Below are 22,156 nucleotides of genomic sequence, written 5' to 3'. Positions count from 1 at the left end.
GAGATAGGCGCCAGCGCCCCCCGTGACCCCAAAAGGGAATAAGCAGTAGAAAATGGATGGATGGAAGGATAGTCAAGTTTGTTCTCCGCCCTTGTGCACGCCTTTTGTTTGCCTTTTTTTTAGTTATAGTGTTAAAAATAAATATGTACTTACACTCACGTCTTGCTCGTGCCAACTTTCCTTTGCCTCGGAAAAACAATCCAAACCCCAAAGTCCACGGCGGCATAGCTCGGTTGGTAGAGTGGCTGTGCCAGCAACTTGAGGGTTGCAGGTTCGATTCCCGCTTCCGCCATCCTAGTCACTGCCGTTGTGTCCTTGGGCAAGACACTTTACCCACCTGCTCCCAGTGCCCCCCACACTGGTTTAAATGTAACTTAGATATTGGGTTTCACTATGTAAAGTGCTTTGAGTCACTAGAGAAAAAGCGCTATATAAATATAATTCACTTCACTTCCGAGGTTTGACACTTTGTATTTACCATATACACGTGACAAATTCTCTGGTTTTGGGTTTTGTACACGTGGCTTGGCATCGTCTCGCTAAAATAAGCAGGGGCGTCCATTATTGATTCCCAACAAGCCTTTTCACCTGTGGGATGTTCCAAATAAGCGTTTGATGAACATTCCTCAACTTTCTCAAGTCTTTTTTTGCCACTCGTGCCAGCTTTTTTGAAACATGTTGCAGGCATCAAACTCCAAATGAGGTAATATTTGCAAAAAAAATGACAAAATTTACCAGTTTGAATGTTAAATATCTTGTCTTCGCAGTCTATTGAACTGAATATAAGTCGAAAAGGATTTGTTGTATTCTCTTTTTATTTAGCATTTACACAACGTGACAACTTCACCGGTTTGGGTTTTTTTCCATATCTTCCTGGCCTCAATTGAAGACTTTTCTCCATGTCAAGCTGCCCTAACAAAGTGAACGGCATCACGTTGAAGCTGTTAGTGTCACCCCAAAAATAAAAAAAAACGGTGTCCGCACGTCATTCCTTATTCTGAGGTCAGGTGGTCTCAGTCTATGATCATTAAGGTCAACTCCATCACTTCCCGCCAAGTGAGTTCCTTCATTACGGCGCCGTGTGCTCAGCCTCCCTGGGGCACGGCTTCATCATCCGCCAGCCGGCGAAGACCCTCACCCCCCGCCCCTCCCCTCCCTCCAAGGTTACACCGCCAGGTAGGCGCTTCACCTCCCGCCCGCTAGCCCCAAAGTCAAGACGCTCTAATTAGTGCAAGCCGGTTGTCACGGCGTGATCCGTCTTGTCTCTCGGCGGGAGACGTGACCCTGGGAAGTTTCCTGGTCTTACAAAATGAAGTCCCAAGTCTCCACCCAGACTCGAGTCCAGTGCAATATCTAACTGTCCTCACTTCCTACCAGACTGTATCTTCTCAAGGAACAATATCTAACGAGCTGGCGGGATTAGTGAGAAAGTAAACCGTATTTCCTTGAATTGCCGCCTGGTATATAGTATGTACCTGCCTAGAATTTCCACCGGGTCAAACTCGTCACGTCACGAGTGACACTTCACCTGTCATCATTTTCAAAATGGAGGAGGCTGATTTCAATCATTTGAAATCGCATAAAGGGAAGAAGATTAAGAGCTATTCAGTAGGATTTAAGGTCCAAGCTATTGAATATGCTAAAAAGAACAGTAAGCAGCTAGGTTTTATTAATATACCGTAGCTGCGTGTGTCAAATATGAGTCATTAAATGACTCCGGCTTCCTGGTGGTAGAGGGCGCTAGTGATCCTTCTTGAGACTACTTGGCTGCAGAAGAAGTGACAACAAGCAGTAAGAGTTTATTTTTTCTTCTCGCTTGCACTTTTAACATGGAGGATTACATATCTAAAATAAAACAGTTTTCTAAACTGGACTTTCAATCAAAGCAGGAGGTAATAAAGGAAGATCTCCATCAAGACGGAGAGACTTTTAAAACTGAAGAAAGATAAGGAAGACTTCTATAAACAAGTTATCGATGCTTTTGATCAGAAGGAGCTGCGCATGGACTTCATTTATAAGTAAAGGTAAGACCATAATAACGTTATTTTTTATTAAATGTGCTTTTCATGGTGGTATCCTTACATCACACTCAAATTTATAAGCGCAGGCCTAAATTTACCACATGGCTTTGGTAAGGGCCGTAGTGAGAAGAGGTTTTAAAATAATTAGCGCAAGCTAACACTAACAAGCTAACTTGTTAACTGTTAACATTAATGTGGTAACTTTATAATTTTTTTAGCAAATTTTTCAGAGTTCTATAACTTGGTCCTTGATACATGCTAACTGTTAGCATGCCAGCAAGTGCACATTAGTGTGCTCAGTTTATTTGGTACTTGACACATGCTAACTGTTAGCATGCCAGCATGTTAAAATTAGTGTGCTAACTTTTTTTTTTCTTTTTTGCCAATTTTGCAGCCGAACAACTCAGAATCATATTACTTGGTAATAGACTCATGTTAACTGTTACAATGCTAACATTAACATGCTAACTTGTTAATATGCAAACTTTTTTTTTTCTTAGCAATTTTTTTTAGATCTATAACTTGGTGCTTGATACATGCAAACTGTTAGCATTCCAGCATTAGCGTGCTCACTTTATTTGGTACTTGACACATGCTAACTGTTGGCATGCCAGCATGTTAAAATTAGTGTGCTAACTTTTTTTCTTTTATTTTATTTTATTTTTTTAGCCAATTTTGCAGCCCAACAACTCAGAATCATATTTCTTGGTACTAGACTCAGGCTAACTGTTAGAATACTAACATTAACATGCTAACTTGTTAGTATGCTAACTTTTTTTTTTCTTCGCAAATTTTTCAGAGATCTATAACTTGGTCCTTGATACATGCTAACTGTTAGCATGCCAGCATGTGCAAGTTAGTGTGCTCACTTTATTTGGTACTTGACAAATGCTAACTGTTAGAATACTAACATTAACATGCTAACTTGTTAGTATGCTAACTTTTTTTTTCTTGACAAATTTTTCAGAGATCTATAACTTGGTCCTTGATACATGCTAACTGTTAGCATGCCAGCAAGTGCACATTAGTGTGCTCACTTTATTTGGTACTTGATACATGCTAACTGTTAGCATGCCAGCATGTTAAAATTATTGTGCTAACTTTTTTTTCTTTTTTTTTTTTTTTGTTTTAGCCAATTTTGCAGCCCAACAACTCAGAATCATATTACTTGGTACTGGACTCATGCTAACTGTTAGAATGCTAACATTAACATGCTAACTTGTTCATATGCTAACTTTTTTTTTTCTTAGCAAATTTTTTAGAGTTCTATAACTTGGTCCTTGATCCATTTTTAAGCACTTTTTACACACGCACACTTCACGGTCATACGACCCCGTACTTGACGCAACTGTTAGCATTTAGGTGGGGCGAAAAGCTCAAATGTTAGCTTTTTGTGCAAGGTTCTAATGCAGGAGGCTTTTATTGGGTCTTTACAACGTGTCCCAAGGCCAATAAAAAAAAAAACGGCCACCGGACAGCCCTGTCGTAACGCATCAAACCACAATTTACAGGTATCATGAAAACCGGATGACAGTGATGCGCAATTTTTCCCCGGCGTACTCGCGGGATTTCTTTCATATCCCGTCACGACTCTCCGGTGTGTCGCCGGCTGATTGAATTATTACCGCCGCGCTTCAAGCAGAATCGCATTATCGTCTCCTGTCTCATTCGCCCGCTCCATTCTCTTTGTTGTGGCACTTTTTATTTTTTATTTTTTAGAGGGGCTGACTAACACGGGCGAGTCGTCGCCATGGTAACTGGGGTGGCGGGGCGGCACACGACAGTCGGGGGCTCGTTTGAATTGGAAAAATAAATAAATAAATAATCCTACGAGGCATCTCAGGAAATAGTGACATATTTACACCTTAAAAGACCTGGATGTGGTTTCTACATCTTCTGGTAAGAGTGGAAAGGGAACACTAAGCGATGCACAGTGGGGGGCGGAGCCTAAGCCGGCAATAAGCGAGTAACACCACCTTGTGCACGGGAGTGCGGGCCCAGATGTGGTTCCCGTGCCTTTTGTAATCCCCCCTTATATGAATCCTCTCCGCCGTGTCTCGTTAGCCACGCTGCACGATGCAAGTGACAGGAAATGGCGTGGAGAAAGTATTCGTAAAAAAAAAAAAAAAAAACGCACATACAAAACACAGACACAAGATCATTCTTGAGGGACAATGGCTTAGTAATAAGACTCTGCAGTCAGACAAATGGACTGCCAGGGTTTCTGCGCCGTGTCTAATTGCGCGACGCCGCTTTCATTAATTTCCAGCATCGGCCTGCGATGAAGGAGGGGAGGGACAACCTTGCACAGTGACAAGAATGGATGGATTACATTATATGTGCTCGCCACGCCACACAGTCGGACACATTTGACCCTTCCCCGCAGCTAATTGACGCGCTTCTACACCGCTGCCGACACAATAATGCAATTAACGCTAATTGAAGACTTGATATTGAGGCACTTATGCAGAAACTTTTACAGAGACAAATATATTATTGCCATGCGGGGCCGCACGGGTAAATTCATGGCATAATAACTTGAAAGTAAAGACAACTTCTAAATTGGTGTCTTTTGTTCTACTTTGACTAAAATAGAACAAGCACATTCTGGGAATGTACAGTAGAGACATAAAGTGTCTTCTCATTCCATGCATGTTCTTTATTTTCATGACTATTTACATTGTAGATTGTCACTGAAGGAATCAAAACTATGAATGAACACATGTGGAGTTATGTACTTATCTAAAAAAAGGTGAATTGACAGAAAACATGTTTTGTATTGTGAAGTGAATTATATTTATATAGCGCTTTTCTCTAGTGACTCAAAGCGCTTTACATAGTGAAACCCAATATCTAAGTGTGGGTGACACTGGGAGCAGGTGGGTAAAGTGGCTTGCCCAAGGACACAACGGCAGTGACGAGGATGGCGGAAGCGGGAATCAAACCTGCAACCCTCAAGTTGCTGGCACGGCCGCTCTACCAACTGAGCTATACCGCCCCTTTTTTCTAGTTTCTTTAAAATAGCCAGCCTTTGCTCGGATTACTGCTTTGAACACTCTTGGCATTCTCTCCATGAGCTTCAAGAGGTAGTCACCTGGAATGGTTTTCACTTCGCAGGTGTGCTTGAAGCTATAAACACAAACACATATGTATATACATGTGTATGTGTGTGTGTGTATATATATATATATATATATATATATATATATATAAGAAGGGGGAACTGGAGGGTGTGTTCCAACTATCGTGGGATCACACTCCTCAGCCTTCCCGGTAAGGTCTATCCAGGTGTACTGGAGAGGAGGCTACGCCGGATAGTCCAACCTCGGATTCAGGAGGAACAGCGTGGTTTTCGTCCTGGTGGTGGAACTGTGGACCAGCTCTGTGCTCTGAACAAGGTCCTTGAGGGTGCATGGGAGTTTGCCCAACCAGTCTACATGTGCTTTGTAGACTTGGAGAAGGCATTGGACCGTGTCCCTCGGGAAGTCCTGTGGGGAGTGCGCAGAGAGTATGGGGTATGGGACTGTCTTATTGTGGCGGTCCGCTCCCTGTATGATCAGTGTCAGAGCTTGGTCCGCATTGCTGGCAGTAAGTCGGACACGTTTCCAGTGAGGGTTGGACTCCGCCAAGGCTGTCCTTTGTCACCCATTCTGTTTATAACTTTTATGGACAGAATTTCTAGGCGCAGTCAAGGCGTTGAGGGGATCCGGTTTGGTGGCTGCAGGATTAGGTCTCTGCTTTTTGCAGATGATGTGGTCCTGATGGCTTCATCTGGCCAGGATCTTCAGCTCTCACTGGATCGGTTTGCAGCCGAGTGTGAAGCAACCGGAATGAGAAACAGCACCTCCAAGTCCGAGTCCATGGTTCTCTCCCGGAAAAGGGTGGAGTGCCATCTCCGGGTTGGGGAGGAGACCCTGCCCCAAGTGGAGGAGTTCAAGTACCTGGGAGTCTTGTTCACGAGTGAGGGAAGAGAGGATGGTGAGGTCGACAGGCGTCTTCAGTAATGCGGACACTGTATCGATCCGTTGTGGCGAAGAAGCTCTCAATTTACCGGTCGATCTACGTTCCCATCCTCACCTATGGTCATGAGCTTTGGGTCATGACCGAAAGGATAAGATCACGGGTACAAGCGGCCCAAATGAGTTTCCTCCGTCGGGTGGCGGGTCTCTCCCTTAGAGATAGGGTGAGAAGCTCTGCCATCCGGGAGGGACTCAAAGTAAAGCCGCTGCTCCTCCACATGGAGAGGAGCCAGATGAGGTGGTTCGGGCATCTGGTCAGGATGCCACCTGAACGCCTCTCTAGGGAGGTGTTTTGGGGCCGCCCGACCAGTAGGAGGCCACGGGGAAGACCCAGGACACGTTGGGAAGACTATGACTCCCGGCTGGTCTGGGAACGCCTCAGGATCCCCCGGGAGGAACTGGACGAAGTGGCTGGGGAGAGAGAAGTCTGGGCTTCCCTGCTTAGGCTGCTACCCCCGCGACCCGACCTCGGATAAGCGGAAGAAGGTGGATGGATGCAAGGTTGTGCATTTCAGCTGGGATAATGTTTCAAGTAAAAGTGGACTTAATTGCGTTACGTTGTTGTTGATGTGCATGACCGAAGATCACATATTGTGAGAGGATGATCTACTGCAAGTGAGCGACACCAAGCTTATTTGCAGTCAGGCATATCATAGGACACCTCGCTGTCCTCTATGCTAGTAGATTGTAATGGACTGTGCTGGTGTTCTCATGGCAAATTGCACTTTATTTAAAAGTAAATATTAAAATGTATATATGCAGCATATATATATTTATATATTATAATAATCAATAATGAATGTAAACATTCTTATTTAGAAAAATATTTAAAAAATCCAACAGATTAGGTAATCAGCCTCCAATCGCCAATGAGAATGGCAGAAAGGTTAAAAAAAATTATACAATATTAATGTATCTTTCTTTTTTATATTACAATAAGTGTTTCAAAACAAAGGTTGAAAAGAAAAACTGTACTTCAAAACTTTTTCAACGTAATGTTAGCAGTGAGGTGGAGTTCAAGGCAGGTGAGAAGTTTAAAAAACAAAAATAATTTCATGTGCTCTCATCAAAGAATGCTCGTTCGGAGAATAACAGGAGAAATATGATAATGATGTCACGGCGTGGGCTCGAACCTGCTTTTCCCTGAGACACGCGCCTGCTTACGCTGATCGCATCACGCCCACAAGCCTGCAAAGCTACAGGAGATCAGCAATCAACACACCTGGGACGATGAGGGCGAGCGGTATTTGGACCCAAGGATCCTCGCCAGAACTTAGTCTTCTGTACCATAAGTGGATAACCCAGCTTTATGCTCTCTCTCTATCTCTCTCTCTCTCTCTCTCTTTCTCTCTGCGTTTTCCCCTCCGTGTTTCATTGTTTTTCCTTGTTGTCCTCCCCAGCAATCTGCCTTTGTCCCCGCGTGATCGAGCTGTGCGCCTCGACTTCCATTTTGAACTTTGGACTGCCACCCTCAATCCTCGACCCCTCGCATGGACACGGACACTTGACGCCTCTCTCTCGCCCTGGATCATCTGCCTGCCCCACGGACTGCCTCCCTCTCTTGTTCCTCCTCTCCCCAACACATGACGGTAATACACAACAATTAATTACACATAGTCAAACACACATACACTCCCTGTGGATTAGTCACACTCCATTCTCTTGTTTAGTTTATATTAATATTTTTTTATTATATATATATATATATATATATATATATATATATATATATATATATATATATATATATATATATATATATATATGTATGTATATATATATATATATATATATATATATATATATATATATATACATATATATATATATATATATATATATATATATATATATATCCATAGAATAGTGCTCGATAACGTGGTAGAGCGTAATATGTAGGTGTGGGAAAAATGACAAGACTACTTCATCTCTACAGAACTGTTTCATGAGGGGTTCCCTCCTGATGATTGAGAGAACCCCTTATGAAACAGTTCTGTAGAGATGAAGTAGTCTTGTGATTTTTCCCACACCTACATATATATATATATATATATATATACATAGTTTATATATATAATAAATCATAGAGCTATAACCCCCTTGTGTCTGTGCCGTCAACTCCCTCCAACCATAACAAATTAGCTTTTATGAAAAATACTTCTTAGACAAATGTATTTACTTTTATAAAACTAAACGAAAAAATGTGGTCTTACCTTTATTGGTATGTAAAGTCATACACCGATCCTCCTCCAGGAAAATCTGTTATACGTGTTCAGTACTTTGATTATTAAAGTCTGATCACATTCCAGTTTGCAGACGTTTTTGAGCGTGTATGCTTTTCTGCGATGCCTTCATCTTGATTATTTGAAATGTGAAACACTTCTGAATGTCATTGAAATCCATGAAAAAGACACATTTAAAAAGGACGTCCAGGCCGTGAGTCGCCTCGGTGATGTAGTGTGTGTGTGTGTGTGTGTGTGTGTGTGTGTGTGTGTATGCACGCTACAACAGCTTCTTCTTCCTGGCTGGGGGTAGATAATAATCTGGAGATGAAACTTTGTTTCACTGGTTTTTATGACCATCCTGGTGTTATTTGTGGCGTTGAGAGTTGTGTTTGGTACAAATATCTGTGAAGCCGAGGCACATCTGAGGGGAACATGTTTGTGTGTTTTGTGTACTTGTGCAGGGGAGAGTCACAGTTTGATATTAAGCGCCATAAAAATCAATTGATAAACGCTACATTAAATATGTATTTCCTATTAAAAAGTCACATGGTTGAGTGATCACAGTCCAGATGCTGTCAGCACTCCAGTGTTCCAGCACACTTCTTCCACTGTGGTCGCGCTCACCAGACAACGAGGTGCATTTTGATATTTGATAGTTAATTAAGCCAGCCATTACGGTCCTTTTATCCTCATCTCAATGGATGTTGCCAGGTGTCTCAATTGATGTGATTAGAACCGATTTAATAGTTTTCTGGAAGCTTCTTTTATGTGTGGTGTACACTTCAGGTGCAACAACAACAGTACTTTAGTCAATGGGACCAGATTGGACCAGGACCACCCACATTTAAGGCTGGCTCCACACATCACTCACGATCCTTATGTAAGACAAGGACACATACCGTATCTTCCAGACCATAGGGCGCACCGGGTTATAAAGTCCACTGTCAATAAATGTTCAATTTTCTATCTTTTTTATAATTGGATTATAGGGCGAAACTCTCTAATAACTAAAGTTCCTCGGGTGAATAATATGAACTCACTACACCGGTATGTTTTAGCGCAGGGGTAGGGAACCTATGGCTCGGGAGCCAGATGTGGCTCTTTTGATGACTGCATCTGGCTCCCGGATAAATCTGAGCTGTCTGCGGACGGCGTGGCGCCGCAGTGGGAGAGTGGCCGTGCGCAACCCGAGGGTCCCTGGTTCAAATCCCACCTAGTACCAACCTCATCATGTCCGTTGTGTCCTGAGCAAGACACTTCACCCTTGCTCCTGATGGGTGCTGGTTGGCGCCTTGCATGGCAGCTCCCTCCATCAGTGTGTGAATGTGTGTGTGAATGTGGAAGTAGTGTCAAAGCGCTTTGAGTACCTTGAAGGTAGAAAAGCGCTATACAAGTACAACCCATTTATTTATTTATTTACATTGCTTAACACGATAAGTAATGAATAATTCCACTTGTAATCACAGTGTTAAAAATAACGTTCAAAATATGAAACATTCCCATGCATTTTTATTCCATCCATCCATTTTCTACCGCACCTGTTCAAGAAGTTGCGTAATGGTAAAAAGTTATTTATTTATTATTGGTTAGTGTGGGGCTTGCCCCTCTGGGGGTTCTTCAGACCACCAAGCACCAAAATGAGAGCCTGTTTCAGGGTTACAATATTGTTTTATTTTTCAATAAGTCTCTCAGTTGCTTTCCAGCAATTGTGTTTTTGTCTTTCGTTCTCGCTCGAGCTCTGGATCCAGCCCCAACCCTGTCTCTCCTCCTGGCTGCTGCTTATAACAGAGTGACAGGTGATTAGATAACAAGGCCCAGGTGGGCCATCTACGCACCTGTCGCTGATTTAGAGGCCGGTCCTGGCAACACCCCGCTTCGCTGCAGGCCCGCAGGCCACGCCCCCTCCACAGTTAGCTCCAGAATAACAATGTTATTACAAAGAATAAGAGACCTATTATACTCTAGAAATGTTGGTCTTACTTAAAAATGCACACGTTTAGTTGTGTTCAGTGTTAAGAAAAATATTATATGGCTCTTACGGAAATACTTTTTGAAATATTTGGCTTTTTGGCTCTCTCAAGCAAAAAGGTTCCCGACCCCTGTTTTAGCGCTTTCATGGAGAGTTTACCAATGGACGTAAGTAATAACTTTACACTACTTTATATTACAAATGGCAACTAGCGGAGGATAAATCTATGAAAAACCTACTCGGTGGCTTAGTGGTTATAGTGTCTGCCCTGATATCGGTAGGTTGAGAGTTCAAATCCCGGCTGAGTCATACCAAAAGACTGTAAAAATAGGAGCCATGACCTCCCTGCTTGGCACTCAGCATCAAGGTTTGGATTTGGGGGTTGAATCACCAAAAATGATTCCCAGGCGCGGCCACCGCTGCTGCTCACTGCTCCCCTCACCTCCCAGGGGGTGATTAATGGTGATGGCTCAAATGCAGGGAATAATTTCGCCACACCAAGTGTGTGTGTGACTATCATTGGTACTTTAACTTTAACTTTAAATGTTCCATAACAAGAAGAAGCTTATTGACTACAAAGGCGGACGCGCGCAATTTTTCAGGACTTCTGCAAACGTTGTTTGTGCATAATATTGCGAAACAAAACGCCAGATAATGTCTTCCCTTATACACACACCATAATAATACTCCAAGCGGTGCGGCTTCATAGCTTACCACAGTCGTACTAAAACATTTTCATAGATTTTTGAGCACCATGTGTAATGTTCTATATTTTCAATGGAACATGTAAAATGTTGGTGTCGTTTACTTGAGTCGTATTGCCATCATATATTGCAGTCTACACGTGTCTCATATGTGTGCCTGCCATCTACTGGTCACACTTATCATTACACCAGGCACCAAATAAAATTGCTTCGAGGCCGGTAAGCAAAACCAGAATTAATCTGTACATGAGCAACACCGGATTGGAAGGCTTTAAGGATTTTAAGTACGCCTTATAGTCCGGAAAATATGGTTTGTTTTTCTTTTTTCATGCAGTCTAATTAGTATCAATCAATCAATGATTATTTATATAGCCCTAAATCACTAGTGTCTCAAAGGGCTGCACAAACCACAACGACATCCTCGGTAGGCCCACATAAAGGCAAGGAAAACTCACACCCAGTGGGACGTCGGTGACAGTGACAATGATGACTATGAGAAACCTTGGAGAGGACCGCATATGGGGACAACCCCCACCCCCCTAGGGTTTGCTAGTACTATAGTAATACACCTCAAGTATGAGGTGGCTAACAATGCAGCTATTGTGCCCGTAGAGTCCTCCAATACAGTGTTTTTCTACCTTTTTTGAGACAAGGCACATTTTTGGCGTTGAAAAATTTGGCAGGCACACCACCAGCAGAAATCATTAAAAAAACTAAACTCAGTTGACAGTAAAAAGTCATGACAGTAAAAAGTCATATTCGGAATTGTTGGCTATGACTATAGCTCTTGTCTCAAAGTAGGTGTACTGTCACCATCTGTCACGTCACACCCTGACTTACTTGGAGTTTTTTGCTGTTTTAGTTCTTGTCTTGCGCTCCTATTTTGGTGGCTTTTTCTCTTTTTTTGGCATTTCTCTGTCGCAGTTTCATGTCTTCCTTTTGAGCGATATTTCCCACATCTACTTTGTTGTAGCAATCAAGAATATTTCAGTTGTTTTTATCCTTCTTTTTGGAGACATTGTTGATTGTGATGTCATGTTGGGATGTACTTTGTGGACGCCATCTTTGCTCCACAGTAAGTCTTTGCTGTCGTCCAGTATTCTGTTTTTGTTTACTTTGTAGACAGTTCCGTTTTAGTTTGGTTCTGCATAGCCTTCCCTAAGCTTCAATGCCTTTTCTTAAGGGCACTTACCTTTTGTTTCTTTTTGGTTTCAGAATTAGACACCTTTTTACCTGCACGTTGCCTTCCGCTGATTCCGACATCTACAAAGCAATTAGCTACCTGCTGCCACCTATTGATATGGAAGAGTATTACAGGGTTACTCTGCCGAGCTCTAGACAGCACCGACACTCAACAACAACATATAATTTGCAGACTATAATTACTGGTTTGCAAAAAAATTATTAAAACCCAAATAGGTGAAATTACACTAGTGGTTGAAACAGACCGCTCTAATAAACATCGAAAAACCATCAACAATACGGCACTTACTTCTTGTGACCTGAAGATTAACCGAGTATAAGCGATATTGTTTTTACGAGCGCTACCACAGAGGAACTATTTTTAGCCGCAGAGTGCTAAGTAGCTTTTAAAGCTATTGACATACTTGAGCCGGTGAGCTGCTGCATCGCCTCTGAGTTGATAAAAGTTTAATTTTTGATGACAGACAACACCTCTCACTTGGATAGTAAGAAGGATGATTCCATCAGTCAGCATCCCACCGAGAGCAGACATTGTGCAGTAAGCGATCGGTTTACTACGTCCGTATTACTTGTTTAGCACTTAGCAATACTGCTACTTTCTGGATCTGCTTATCACTTGTAGCTCATCCTCCCTATGTTCAGTTTCAAAAAATACAAGGTTTCGGCTCATCATTCGTCCCAAAGTAGTCTTTGTTGTCACTTATTGAGTCTGCCATGATTAGTAGTAGTGTTGTTTTGAAGGAAATACTGTCAGTCCAATTAGTATGTCGCTGTATGCTTGAAATAAGTGTGTGAAGTAAATTGTATTTATATAGCGCTTTTCTCTAGTGACTCAAAGCGATTTAACATGGTGAAACCCAATATCTGAATTACATTTAGTGCAGTGTGGGTGGCACTGCGAGCAGGGGGGTAAAGTGTCTTGCCCAAGGACACAACGGCAGTGGCTAGGATGGCGGAAGCTGGGATCGAACCTGGAACCCTCAAGTTGCTGGCACGGCCACTCTACCCAAATAAGCAAAAATACATAAGTATTACATATTATTATTATGAATTTTCCTGTTACTACATTACTTATATACTATACAGGGTGTATGTAAAACATTAGTGGAGTTTTTTTTTAGAGGTCTTTATAGGCAAATTAGGCAAATCCCATCACCTCTATTGTTAGAAAGCCGGCGGCGTTTCTGGGTGTTGTTGATAAATGGCTTTGGCTTTGCATAGTAGAGTTTTAACTTGTACTTGCAGATGTAGCGACCAACTGGAGTTACTGACAGTGGTATTTCAAAGTGTTCCTGAGCCCATGTGGTGATATCTTTTACACACTGATGTCGCTTTTTGATGCAGTACCGCCTGGGGGATTGAAGGTCACTGGCATTCGATGATGGTTTTCGGCATTGCCGCTCACGTGCAGTGATTTCTCCAGATTCTCTGAAACTTTTGATGCTATTACGGAATGTGGATGGTAAAATCCCTAAATTCCTTGCAAAACCTGGTTGAGAAATGTTGTTCCCTAACTGTTGGACAGTTTACTCACGCATTTGTTCACAAATGCGTCACCAGCCCCATGGATGAAGTACTGGCTGCCCAGAGTCGCTTGCCTGTGTATCGGTTAGGGACATCTCTGCGCTGCTGAGCTGTCTCAGCTCGGGATGGTCCCCTGTTACCCCCACTATGGACTGGACTCACACTATTATGTTAGATCCACTATGGACTGGACTCACACTATTATGTTGGATCCACTATGGACTGGACTCACACTATTATGTTGGATCCACTATGGACTGGACTCTCACTGTTATGTTAAATCCACTATGGAGTGGACTCACACTATTATGTTAGATCCACTATGGACTGGACTCTCACTATTATGTTAGATCCACTATGGAGTGGACTCACACTATTATTTTGGATCCACTATGGACTGGACTCTCACTATTATGTTGAATCCATTATGGGCTGGACTCTCACTATTATGTTAGATCCACTATGGACTGGACTCACACTATTATGTTGGATCCACTATGGACTGGACTCTCACTATTATGTTAAATCCACTATGGAGTGGACTCACACTATTATGTTAGATCCACTATGGACTGGACTCTCACTATTATGTTAGATCCACTATGGACTGGACTCTCACTATTATGTTAGATCCACTATGGACTGGACTCTCACTATTATGTTAAATCCACTATGGAGTGGACTCACACTATTATGTTAGATCCACTATGGACTGGACTCTCACTATTATGTTAAATCCACTATGGACTGGACTCTCACTATTATGTTAAATCCACTATGGAGTGGACTCACACTATTATGTTGGATCCACTATGGACTGGACTCTCACTATTATGTTAGATCCACTATGGACTGGACTCTCACTATTATGTTAGATCAACTATGGACTGGACTCTCACACTATTATGTTAGATCCACTATGGACTGGACTCACACTGTTTTGTTGGATCCACTGTGGACTGGATTTCACAATATTATGTTAAATCCACTATGGACTGGACTCACACTATTATGTTAGATCCACAATGGACTGGACTCTCACTATTATGTTAGATCCACTATGGACTGGACTCTTACTATTATGTTAGATCCACTATGGACTGGACTCTCACTATTATGTTAGATCCACTATGGACTGGACTCTCACACTATTATGTTAGACCCACTATGGACTGGACTCTCACTATTATGTTGGATCCACTATGGACTGGACTCTCACACTATTATGTTAGACCCACTATGGACTGGACTCTCACTATTATGTTAGATCCACTATGGACTGGACTCTCACTATTATGTTAGATCCACTATGGACTGGACTCACACTATTATGTTGGATCCACTATGGACTGGACTCTCACTATTATGTTAGATCCACTATGGGCTGGACTCTCACTATTATGTTAGATCCACTATGGACTGGACTCACACTATTATGTTGGATCCACTATGGACTGGACTCTCACTATTATGTTAAATCCACTATGGAGTGGACTCACACTATTATGTTAGATCCACTATGGACTGGACACTCACTATTATGTTAGATCCACTATGGACTGGACTCTCACTATTATGTTAGATCCACTATGGACTGGACTCTCACTATTATGTTAAATCCACTATGGAGTGGACTCACACTATTATGTTAGATCCACTATGGACTGGACTCTCACTATTATGTTAGATCCACTATGGACTGGACTCTCACTATTATGTTAAATCCACTATGGAGTGGACTCACACTATTATGTTAGATCCACTATGGACTGGACTCTCACTATTATGTTAGATCCACTATGGACTGGACTCTCACTATTATGTTAGATCCACTATGGACTGGACTCTCACACTATTATGTTAGATCCACTATGGACTGGACTCACACTATTTTGTTGGATCCACTGTGGACTGGATTTCACAATATTATGTTAAATCCACTATGGACTGGACTCACACTATTATGTTAGATCCACAATGGACTGGACTCTCACTATTATGTTAGATCCACTATGGACTGGACTCTCACTATTATGTTAGATCCACTATGGACTGGACTCTCACACTATTATGTTAGACCCACTATGGACTGGACTCTCACTATTATGTTAGATCTACTATGGACTGGACTCTCACACTATTATGTTAGACCCACTATGGACTGGACTCTCACTATTATGTTAGATCCACTATGGATTGGACTCTCAGTATTATGTTAGATCCACTATGGACTGGACTCTCACACTATTATATTAGACCCACTATGGAATGGACTCACACTATTTTGTTAGATCCACTATGGACTGGACTCTCACACTATTATGTTAGATCCACTATAGACTGGACTCACACTATTATGTTAGATCCACTATGGACTGGACTCTCACTATTATGTTACATCCACTATCGACTGGACTCTCACTATTATTTTAGACCCACTATGGACTGGACTCACACTATTATGTTAGATCCACTATGGACTGGACTTTCACAATATTATGTTAGATCCAGTATGGACTGGACTTTTACAATATAAAGTTAGACCCACTCGACGTCCATTGCATTCGGTCTCCCCTGGAGCTTGCATCTGCAGTCCTCTCCAAGGTTTCTCATAATCATTCACATCGACATCCCACTGGGTTGTGACTTTTTCCTTGCCCCGATGTGGGCTCTGAACCGAGGATGTCTTTGTGGCTTGTGCAGCCCTTTGAGACACTCGTGATTTAGGGCTATATAAGTAAACATTGATTGATTGATCCTTGTTTGTGATCCTTGTTCCCAACTAGCCTGTTCACCTATGGGATGTTCCAAATAAGTGTTTGATGAGCATCCCTCAACTTCCTCAGTCCTTTTTGCCACCTGTGCCAGCTTTTTCAAAACATGTTGCAGGCATCAAATTCCACATGAGCTAATATTTGCAAAAAACAACGTTTACCAGTTCCAACGTTAAATATCTTGTCTTTGCAGTCTATTCTATTGAATATAAGTTGAAAATGATTTGTATTGTGTTTTTATTTACTTTTTAGACAACGTGACAACTTCACTGGTGTTGTGTTTTGTACATGATGAGGCAATGTAGAGACTTTTAAATGCAAAAATGATATTATATTCCATTAATTTTGCATCAAAACAAGTGACTTGCCGGCTAGTCTTAGTGAAGGCATGATGTGGTCTGCTAATGAGTTAGTCCCCCCCCCCCTGCTCACCATTGAAGTTGACGGCGCGGATGTGGCTGAGCAGCTCCTTGCCATCGATGCTGCTGGCCATGCGCGGGCACAGTCCCGGGTAGCCGGAGCACAGCTTGCGGTGCATGTGGTGCAGGGCGTGGGCCATGGCGTACACTGCGTCCATCACAAACTGCACCTTGCCTTCCTGCTCGTAGCTGGAGTTGCGGCCCACTTTCTCCAAACCTGAGACACCAGGAGAGACACACAATTAAAATACAATTTAAAAAAGCAGAAGGTCTTTGATTGGTCAGATCTAGTCTTTGACTCAAAAATGGTCAGATTTGGTCTTACACTTCAAAGGGTCAGATCTGATCGAGTCTTGGACTTAGATTGGTCCGATCTAGTCTTTGACTTAAAATGGTCGGATTTGGTCTTACACTTCAAAGGGTCAGATCTGATCGAGTCTTAGACTTAGATTGGTCCGATCTAGTCTTTGACTTAAAATGGTCAGATTTGGTCTTACACTTCAAAGGGTCAGATCTGATCGAGTCTTAGACTTAGATTGGTCTGATCTAGTCTTTCACTTAAAATGGTCAGATTTGGTCTTACACTTCAAAGGGTCAGATCTGATCGAGTCTTAGACTTAGATTGGTCCGATCTAGTCTTTGACTTAAAATGGTCGGATTTGGTCTTACACTTCAAAGGGTCAGATCTGATCGAGTCTTAGACTTAGATTGGTCCGATCTAGTCTTTCACTTAAAATGGTCATAGTTTGAGACTTAGATTAGTCAGATCTAGTATTTGACTTAGATTGGTCAGATCATATGTTAGACTTAGATTGGTCAGATCATTTGTTAGACTTTTAGATTAGTCAGATCTAGTCAAACATAGATTGGTCAGATCGAGTATTTGACTTAGATTAGTTAGATCTGGTCTTAGATTGGTCCGATCTAGTCTTTCAGTTAAAATGGTCAGATTTGGTCTTACACTTCAAAGGGTCAGATCTGATCGAGTCTTAGACTTAGATTGGTCCGATCTAGTCTTTCACTTAAAATGGTCATAGTTTGAGACTTAGATTAGCCAGATCTAGTATTTGACTTAGATTGGTCGGATCATATGTTAGACTTAGATTGGTCAGATCATTTGTTAGACTTTTAGATTAGTCAGATCTAGTCAAACATAGATTGGTCAGATCGAGTGTTTGACTTAGATTAGTTAGATCTGGTCTTAGATTGGTCCGATCTAGTCTTTCACTTAAAATGGTCAGATTTGGTCTTACACTTCAAAGGGTCAGATCTGATCGAGTCTTAGACTGAGATTGGTCCGATCTAGTCTTTGACTCAAAAATGGTCAGATTTGGTCTTACACTTCAAAGGGTCAGATCTGATCGAGTCTTAGACTTAGATTGGTCCGATCTAGTCTTTGACTTAAAATGGTCAGATTTGGTCTTACACTTCAAAGGGTCAGATCTGATCGAGTCTTAGACTTAGATTGGTCCGATCTAGTCTTTCACTTAAAATGGTCATAGTTTCAGACTTAGATTAGTCAGATCTAGTATTTGACTTAGATTGGTCAGATCATATGTTAGACTTAGATTGGTCAGATCATTTGTTAGACTTTTAGATTAGTCAGATCTAGTCAAACATAGATTGGTCAGATCGAGTATTTGACTTAGATTAGTTAGATTTGGTCTTAGATTGGTCTGATCTAGTCTTTGACTTAAAATGGTCAGATTTGGTCTTACACTTCAAAGGGTCAGATCTGATAGAGTCTTAGACTTAGATTGGTCCGATCTAGTCTTTCACTTAAAATGGTCATAGTTTGAGACTTAGATTAGTCAGATCTAGTATTTGACTTAGATTGGTCGATCATATATTAGATTTAGATAAGTCAGATCATTTGTTAGACTTAGATAAGTCAGATCTAGTTTTTGACTTAGATTGGTCAGATCATATGTTACCCGACTTTTAGATTAGTCAGATCTAGTCAAACTTAGATTGGTCTGATCGAGTATTTGACTTAGATTAGTCAGATGTAGTCTTAGATTGGTCAAGTCTAGTTTCAGACTTAACTTGGTCAGATTTATATTCCAAGACTTAGATTAATGAGATCTAGTCAGACTTAGATTGGTTGGATCGAGTATTTGACTTAGATTAGTCAGATCCAGTCTTAGATTGGTCAGATCTAGTCTTTGACTTAAGATGGTCAGATTTGGTCTTACACTTCGATGGGTGAGATCTGATCTCGTCTTAGACTTAGATTGGTAACATTTAGTTTCAGATTTAGATTGGTCAGACCTAGTTTTCGACTTAGAGGCTCGCCGAGCTGCTGTGAACCGGAGGGCAGTAGGCGGTGTTGAATTATGAATACATGCTATTAAAAGAAGAACTGCAGTGGGAAAAGGCTTACAAAAAAAAAAGTGTCCTTTGATGAGGAGAAAGAGAGTCCATTCACGCCCTGGTTGCAAAGTTGCAGGTGCAAGAACCCTCTGGTGATGTCCTCATAATGGCATTTCCCTGTTTGAGTTCAGGCGGGACAAAATAAATGACCGCTCTTTGAACCCCTCGCTTTGTCACGTGACCACAATTTGTATCACACGCTGATTCGGAGAGAAGTACATAATGGCGTGCTGAAACATTTACAGGCGTACTTTCATACATATACATATATATATATATATATATATATATATATATATATATATATATACGAAGGCGCCTTCTGCAGGCATGACTATTTCATAAACGCGCTCAATAATTGAGTCAGCGATAGAAAAGAACTTGCATATTTGCCTCTGGGCGCCATTGGCGAACATCTCCCGCGCTGGTGTACCTAATGCTCTGTCCTTAAAGAAGCAGCCACCTTGGGGCGATGAAAAGGAAAAAAAAATAAAAAATCAAATAAAAAATCAAAACCCATCTTGAGCTGAGACGCTTTAACCACAGCTGAACCACCACAATCGATACAGGCGTCTCTGAGGCAACAACGAGGTCCTGAGAACAGAATACAGGCGAGCAGGTGGGTTGTAGGCGTGGCCAAAGCAGAAGAAAAGGTTAAAACTATCACGTGTTAGGGACCTGTATGGCAAGGGTGTCCAAAGACCAGGTCTGGGACTGGAACTGGACTTGTTGACAACATTGAATGAACTGATTATTCAATCGCAACTGGACTGTTCTGTTTGTTTGTCTCGGAAGACGTTTCGCCTCACATTCAATCAATCAATCAATCAATCAATGTTTATTTATATAGCCCCAAATCACAAATGTCTCAAAGGACTGCACAAATCATTACGACTACAACATCCTCGGAAGAACCCACAAAAGGGCAAGGAAAACTCACACCCAGTGGGCAGGGAGAATTCACATCCAGTGGGACGCCAGTGACAATGCTGACTATGAGAAACCTTGGAGAGGACCTCAGATGTGGGCAACCCCCCCCCCCCCTCTAGGGGACCGAAAGCAATGGATGTCGAGCGGGTCTAACATGATACTGTGAAAGTTCAATCCATAGTGGCTCCAACACAGCCGCGAGAGTTCAGTTCAAGCGGATCCAAGACAGCAGCCAGAGTCCCGTCCACAGGAGACCATCTCAAGCGGAGGCGGATCAGCTGCGTAGAGATGTCCCCAACCCATACACAGGCGAGCGGTCCATCCTGGGTCTCGACTCTGGACAGCCAGTACTTCATCCATGGTCATCGGACCGGACCCCCTCCACAAGGGAGGGGGGAACATAGGAGAAAGAAAAGAAGCGGCAGATCAACTGGTCTAAAAAGGAGGTCTATTTAAAGGCTAGAGTATACAGATGAGTTTTAAGGTGAGACTTAAATGCTTCTACTGAGGTAGCATCTCGAACCGTTACCGGGAGGGCAATCCAGAGTACTGGAGCCCGAAGTAGGATTCATCAGTCCATGTTCGTAGACTTAAATTGATCTGATTTGTTTTAGACTTAGATCGGTCAGATTTTTAGTCCGAGACTTAGATTAGTCAGACCTAGTCAGACTTAGATTGTTTGGATCGAGTATTTGACTTAGGTTAGTCAGATCTAGTCAGACTTAGATTGGTCGGATCGGGTATTTGACTTAAAATAGTCAGATCCAGTGTTAGATTGGTCAGATCCAGTCTTTGACTTAAAATGGTCTGCGGTGCCCTCAGGTGGTCAGGGTGAGCGTTCCACAGACCGGGAGCGGCCGAGCAGAAAGCCCGGTCTCCCACATCCGGCCCCCGGGCCTTGAGTTTGACACCTGTGACCTAGAGGAATCTGCTCTCAGTGCTGCTGAACTGACCGTCAAGGTACTAAAACTTGGCACTGTGATGCAGGATTTTGGTCTGTGACAAAAGAGCACCGGACTCGGTGCCCCTCCCTATAGTGATGGAGCAGGAAGGGGCTAGGAATACATTTGCAGACTTTCACATGAAGCGCCCTGTCCTTCATTGACATTTTACATGCTCATCACTAAGACATCGCGGGGGAAACTCACCCACAAGGACTCAACATTTACAAAGATGTCACTTCCAGACATGCTAACCTTTTAGCCGCTACCTTTATATCGATTTAGCTGTCGAAAATGCAGAGTAGGTGAGCGCTTTTTTCTCTCTCTGTCTTTCTCTCTCTCTCTCTACCAATTGTTTCCTCGGATCAGAGTCTTAGTGGTTCTAAATATTCTCCAATTATGCAAAAATATGTTATCAAACATTCAAACATCCATCTATCCATCCATTTACTACCGCTTATTCCCTTTGAGGTCACGGGGGGCGCTGGCGCCTATATCAGCTACAATCGGGCAGAAGGCGGCGTACACCCTGGACAAGTCGCCACCTCATCGCAGGGCCAACACAGATAGACAGACAACATTCACACACTAGGGACCATTTAGTGTTGCCAATCAACCTATCCCCAGGTGCATGTCTTTGGAGGTGGGAGGGGCCTATCCCCAGGTGCATGTCTTTGGAGGTGGGAGGGGCCTATCCCCAGGTGCATGTCTTTGCAGGTGGGAGGGGCCTATCTCCAGGTGCATGTCTTTGGAGGTGGGAGGGGCCTATCCCCAGGTGCATGTCTTTGGAAGTGGGAGGGGCCTATCCCCAGGTGCATGTCTTTGGAAGTGGGAGGAAGCCGGAGTACCCGGAGGGAACCCACGCAGTCACGGGGAGAACATGCAAACTCCAAAACTCCACACAGAAAGATCCCAAACCCGGGATTGAACCCTGACTACTCCGGACCTTTGTATTGTGAGGCAGACGCACTAACCCCTCTGCCACCGTGAAGCCCAAAAACATTCAAACCATTTTTTTTTTTACTTTTACATTGCACAATTTGAAGGATAACTT

The 22,156-nt window shown here is 42.5% G+C and overlaps 1 protein-coding gene across 2 annotated transcripts in view; it reads right to left on the bottom strand.

The window, feature by feature from the left end:
• Positions 1-22,156, bottom strand: part of grm8a (glutamate receptor, metabotropic 8a) — a 460,233-nt gene that overhangs the window by 42,691 nt on the left and 395,386 nt on the right. For both annotated transcript variants that reach the window (XM_061914324.1, XM_061914323.1), the window contains exon 7: positions 16,872-17,075. In XM_061914324.1, coding sequence (XP_061770308.1) covers positions 16,872-17,075 — 204 coding nt within the window. The remainder of the gene's footprint in view (positions 1-16,871; positions 17,076-22,156) is intronic.

This window comes from Nerophis ophidion, linkage group LG10 (genome assembly GCF_033978795.1).
Source record: "Nerophis ophidion isolate RoL-2023_Sa linkage group LG10, RoL_Noph_v1.0, whole genome shotgun sequence".
Lineage (NCBI taxonomy): Eukaryota > Metazoa > Chordata > Actinopteri > Syngnathiformes > Syngnathidae > Nerophis > Nerophis ophidion.
This window is presented reverse-complemented; position numbering and strand designations above follow the sequence as displayed.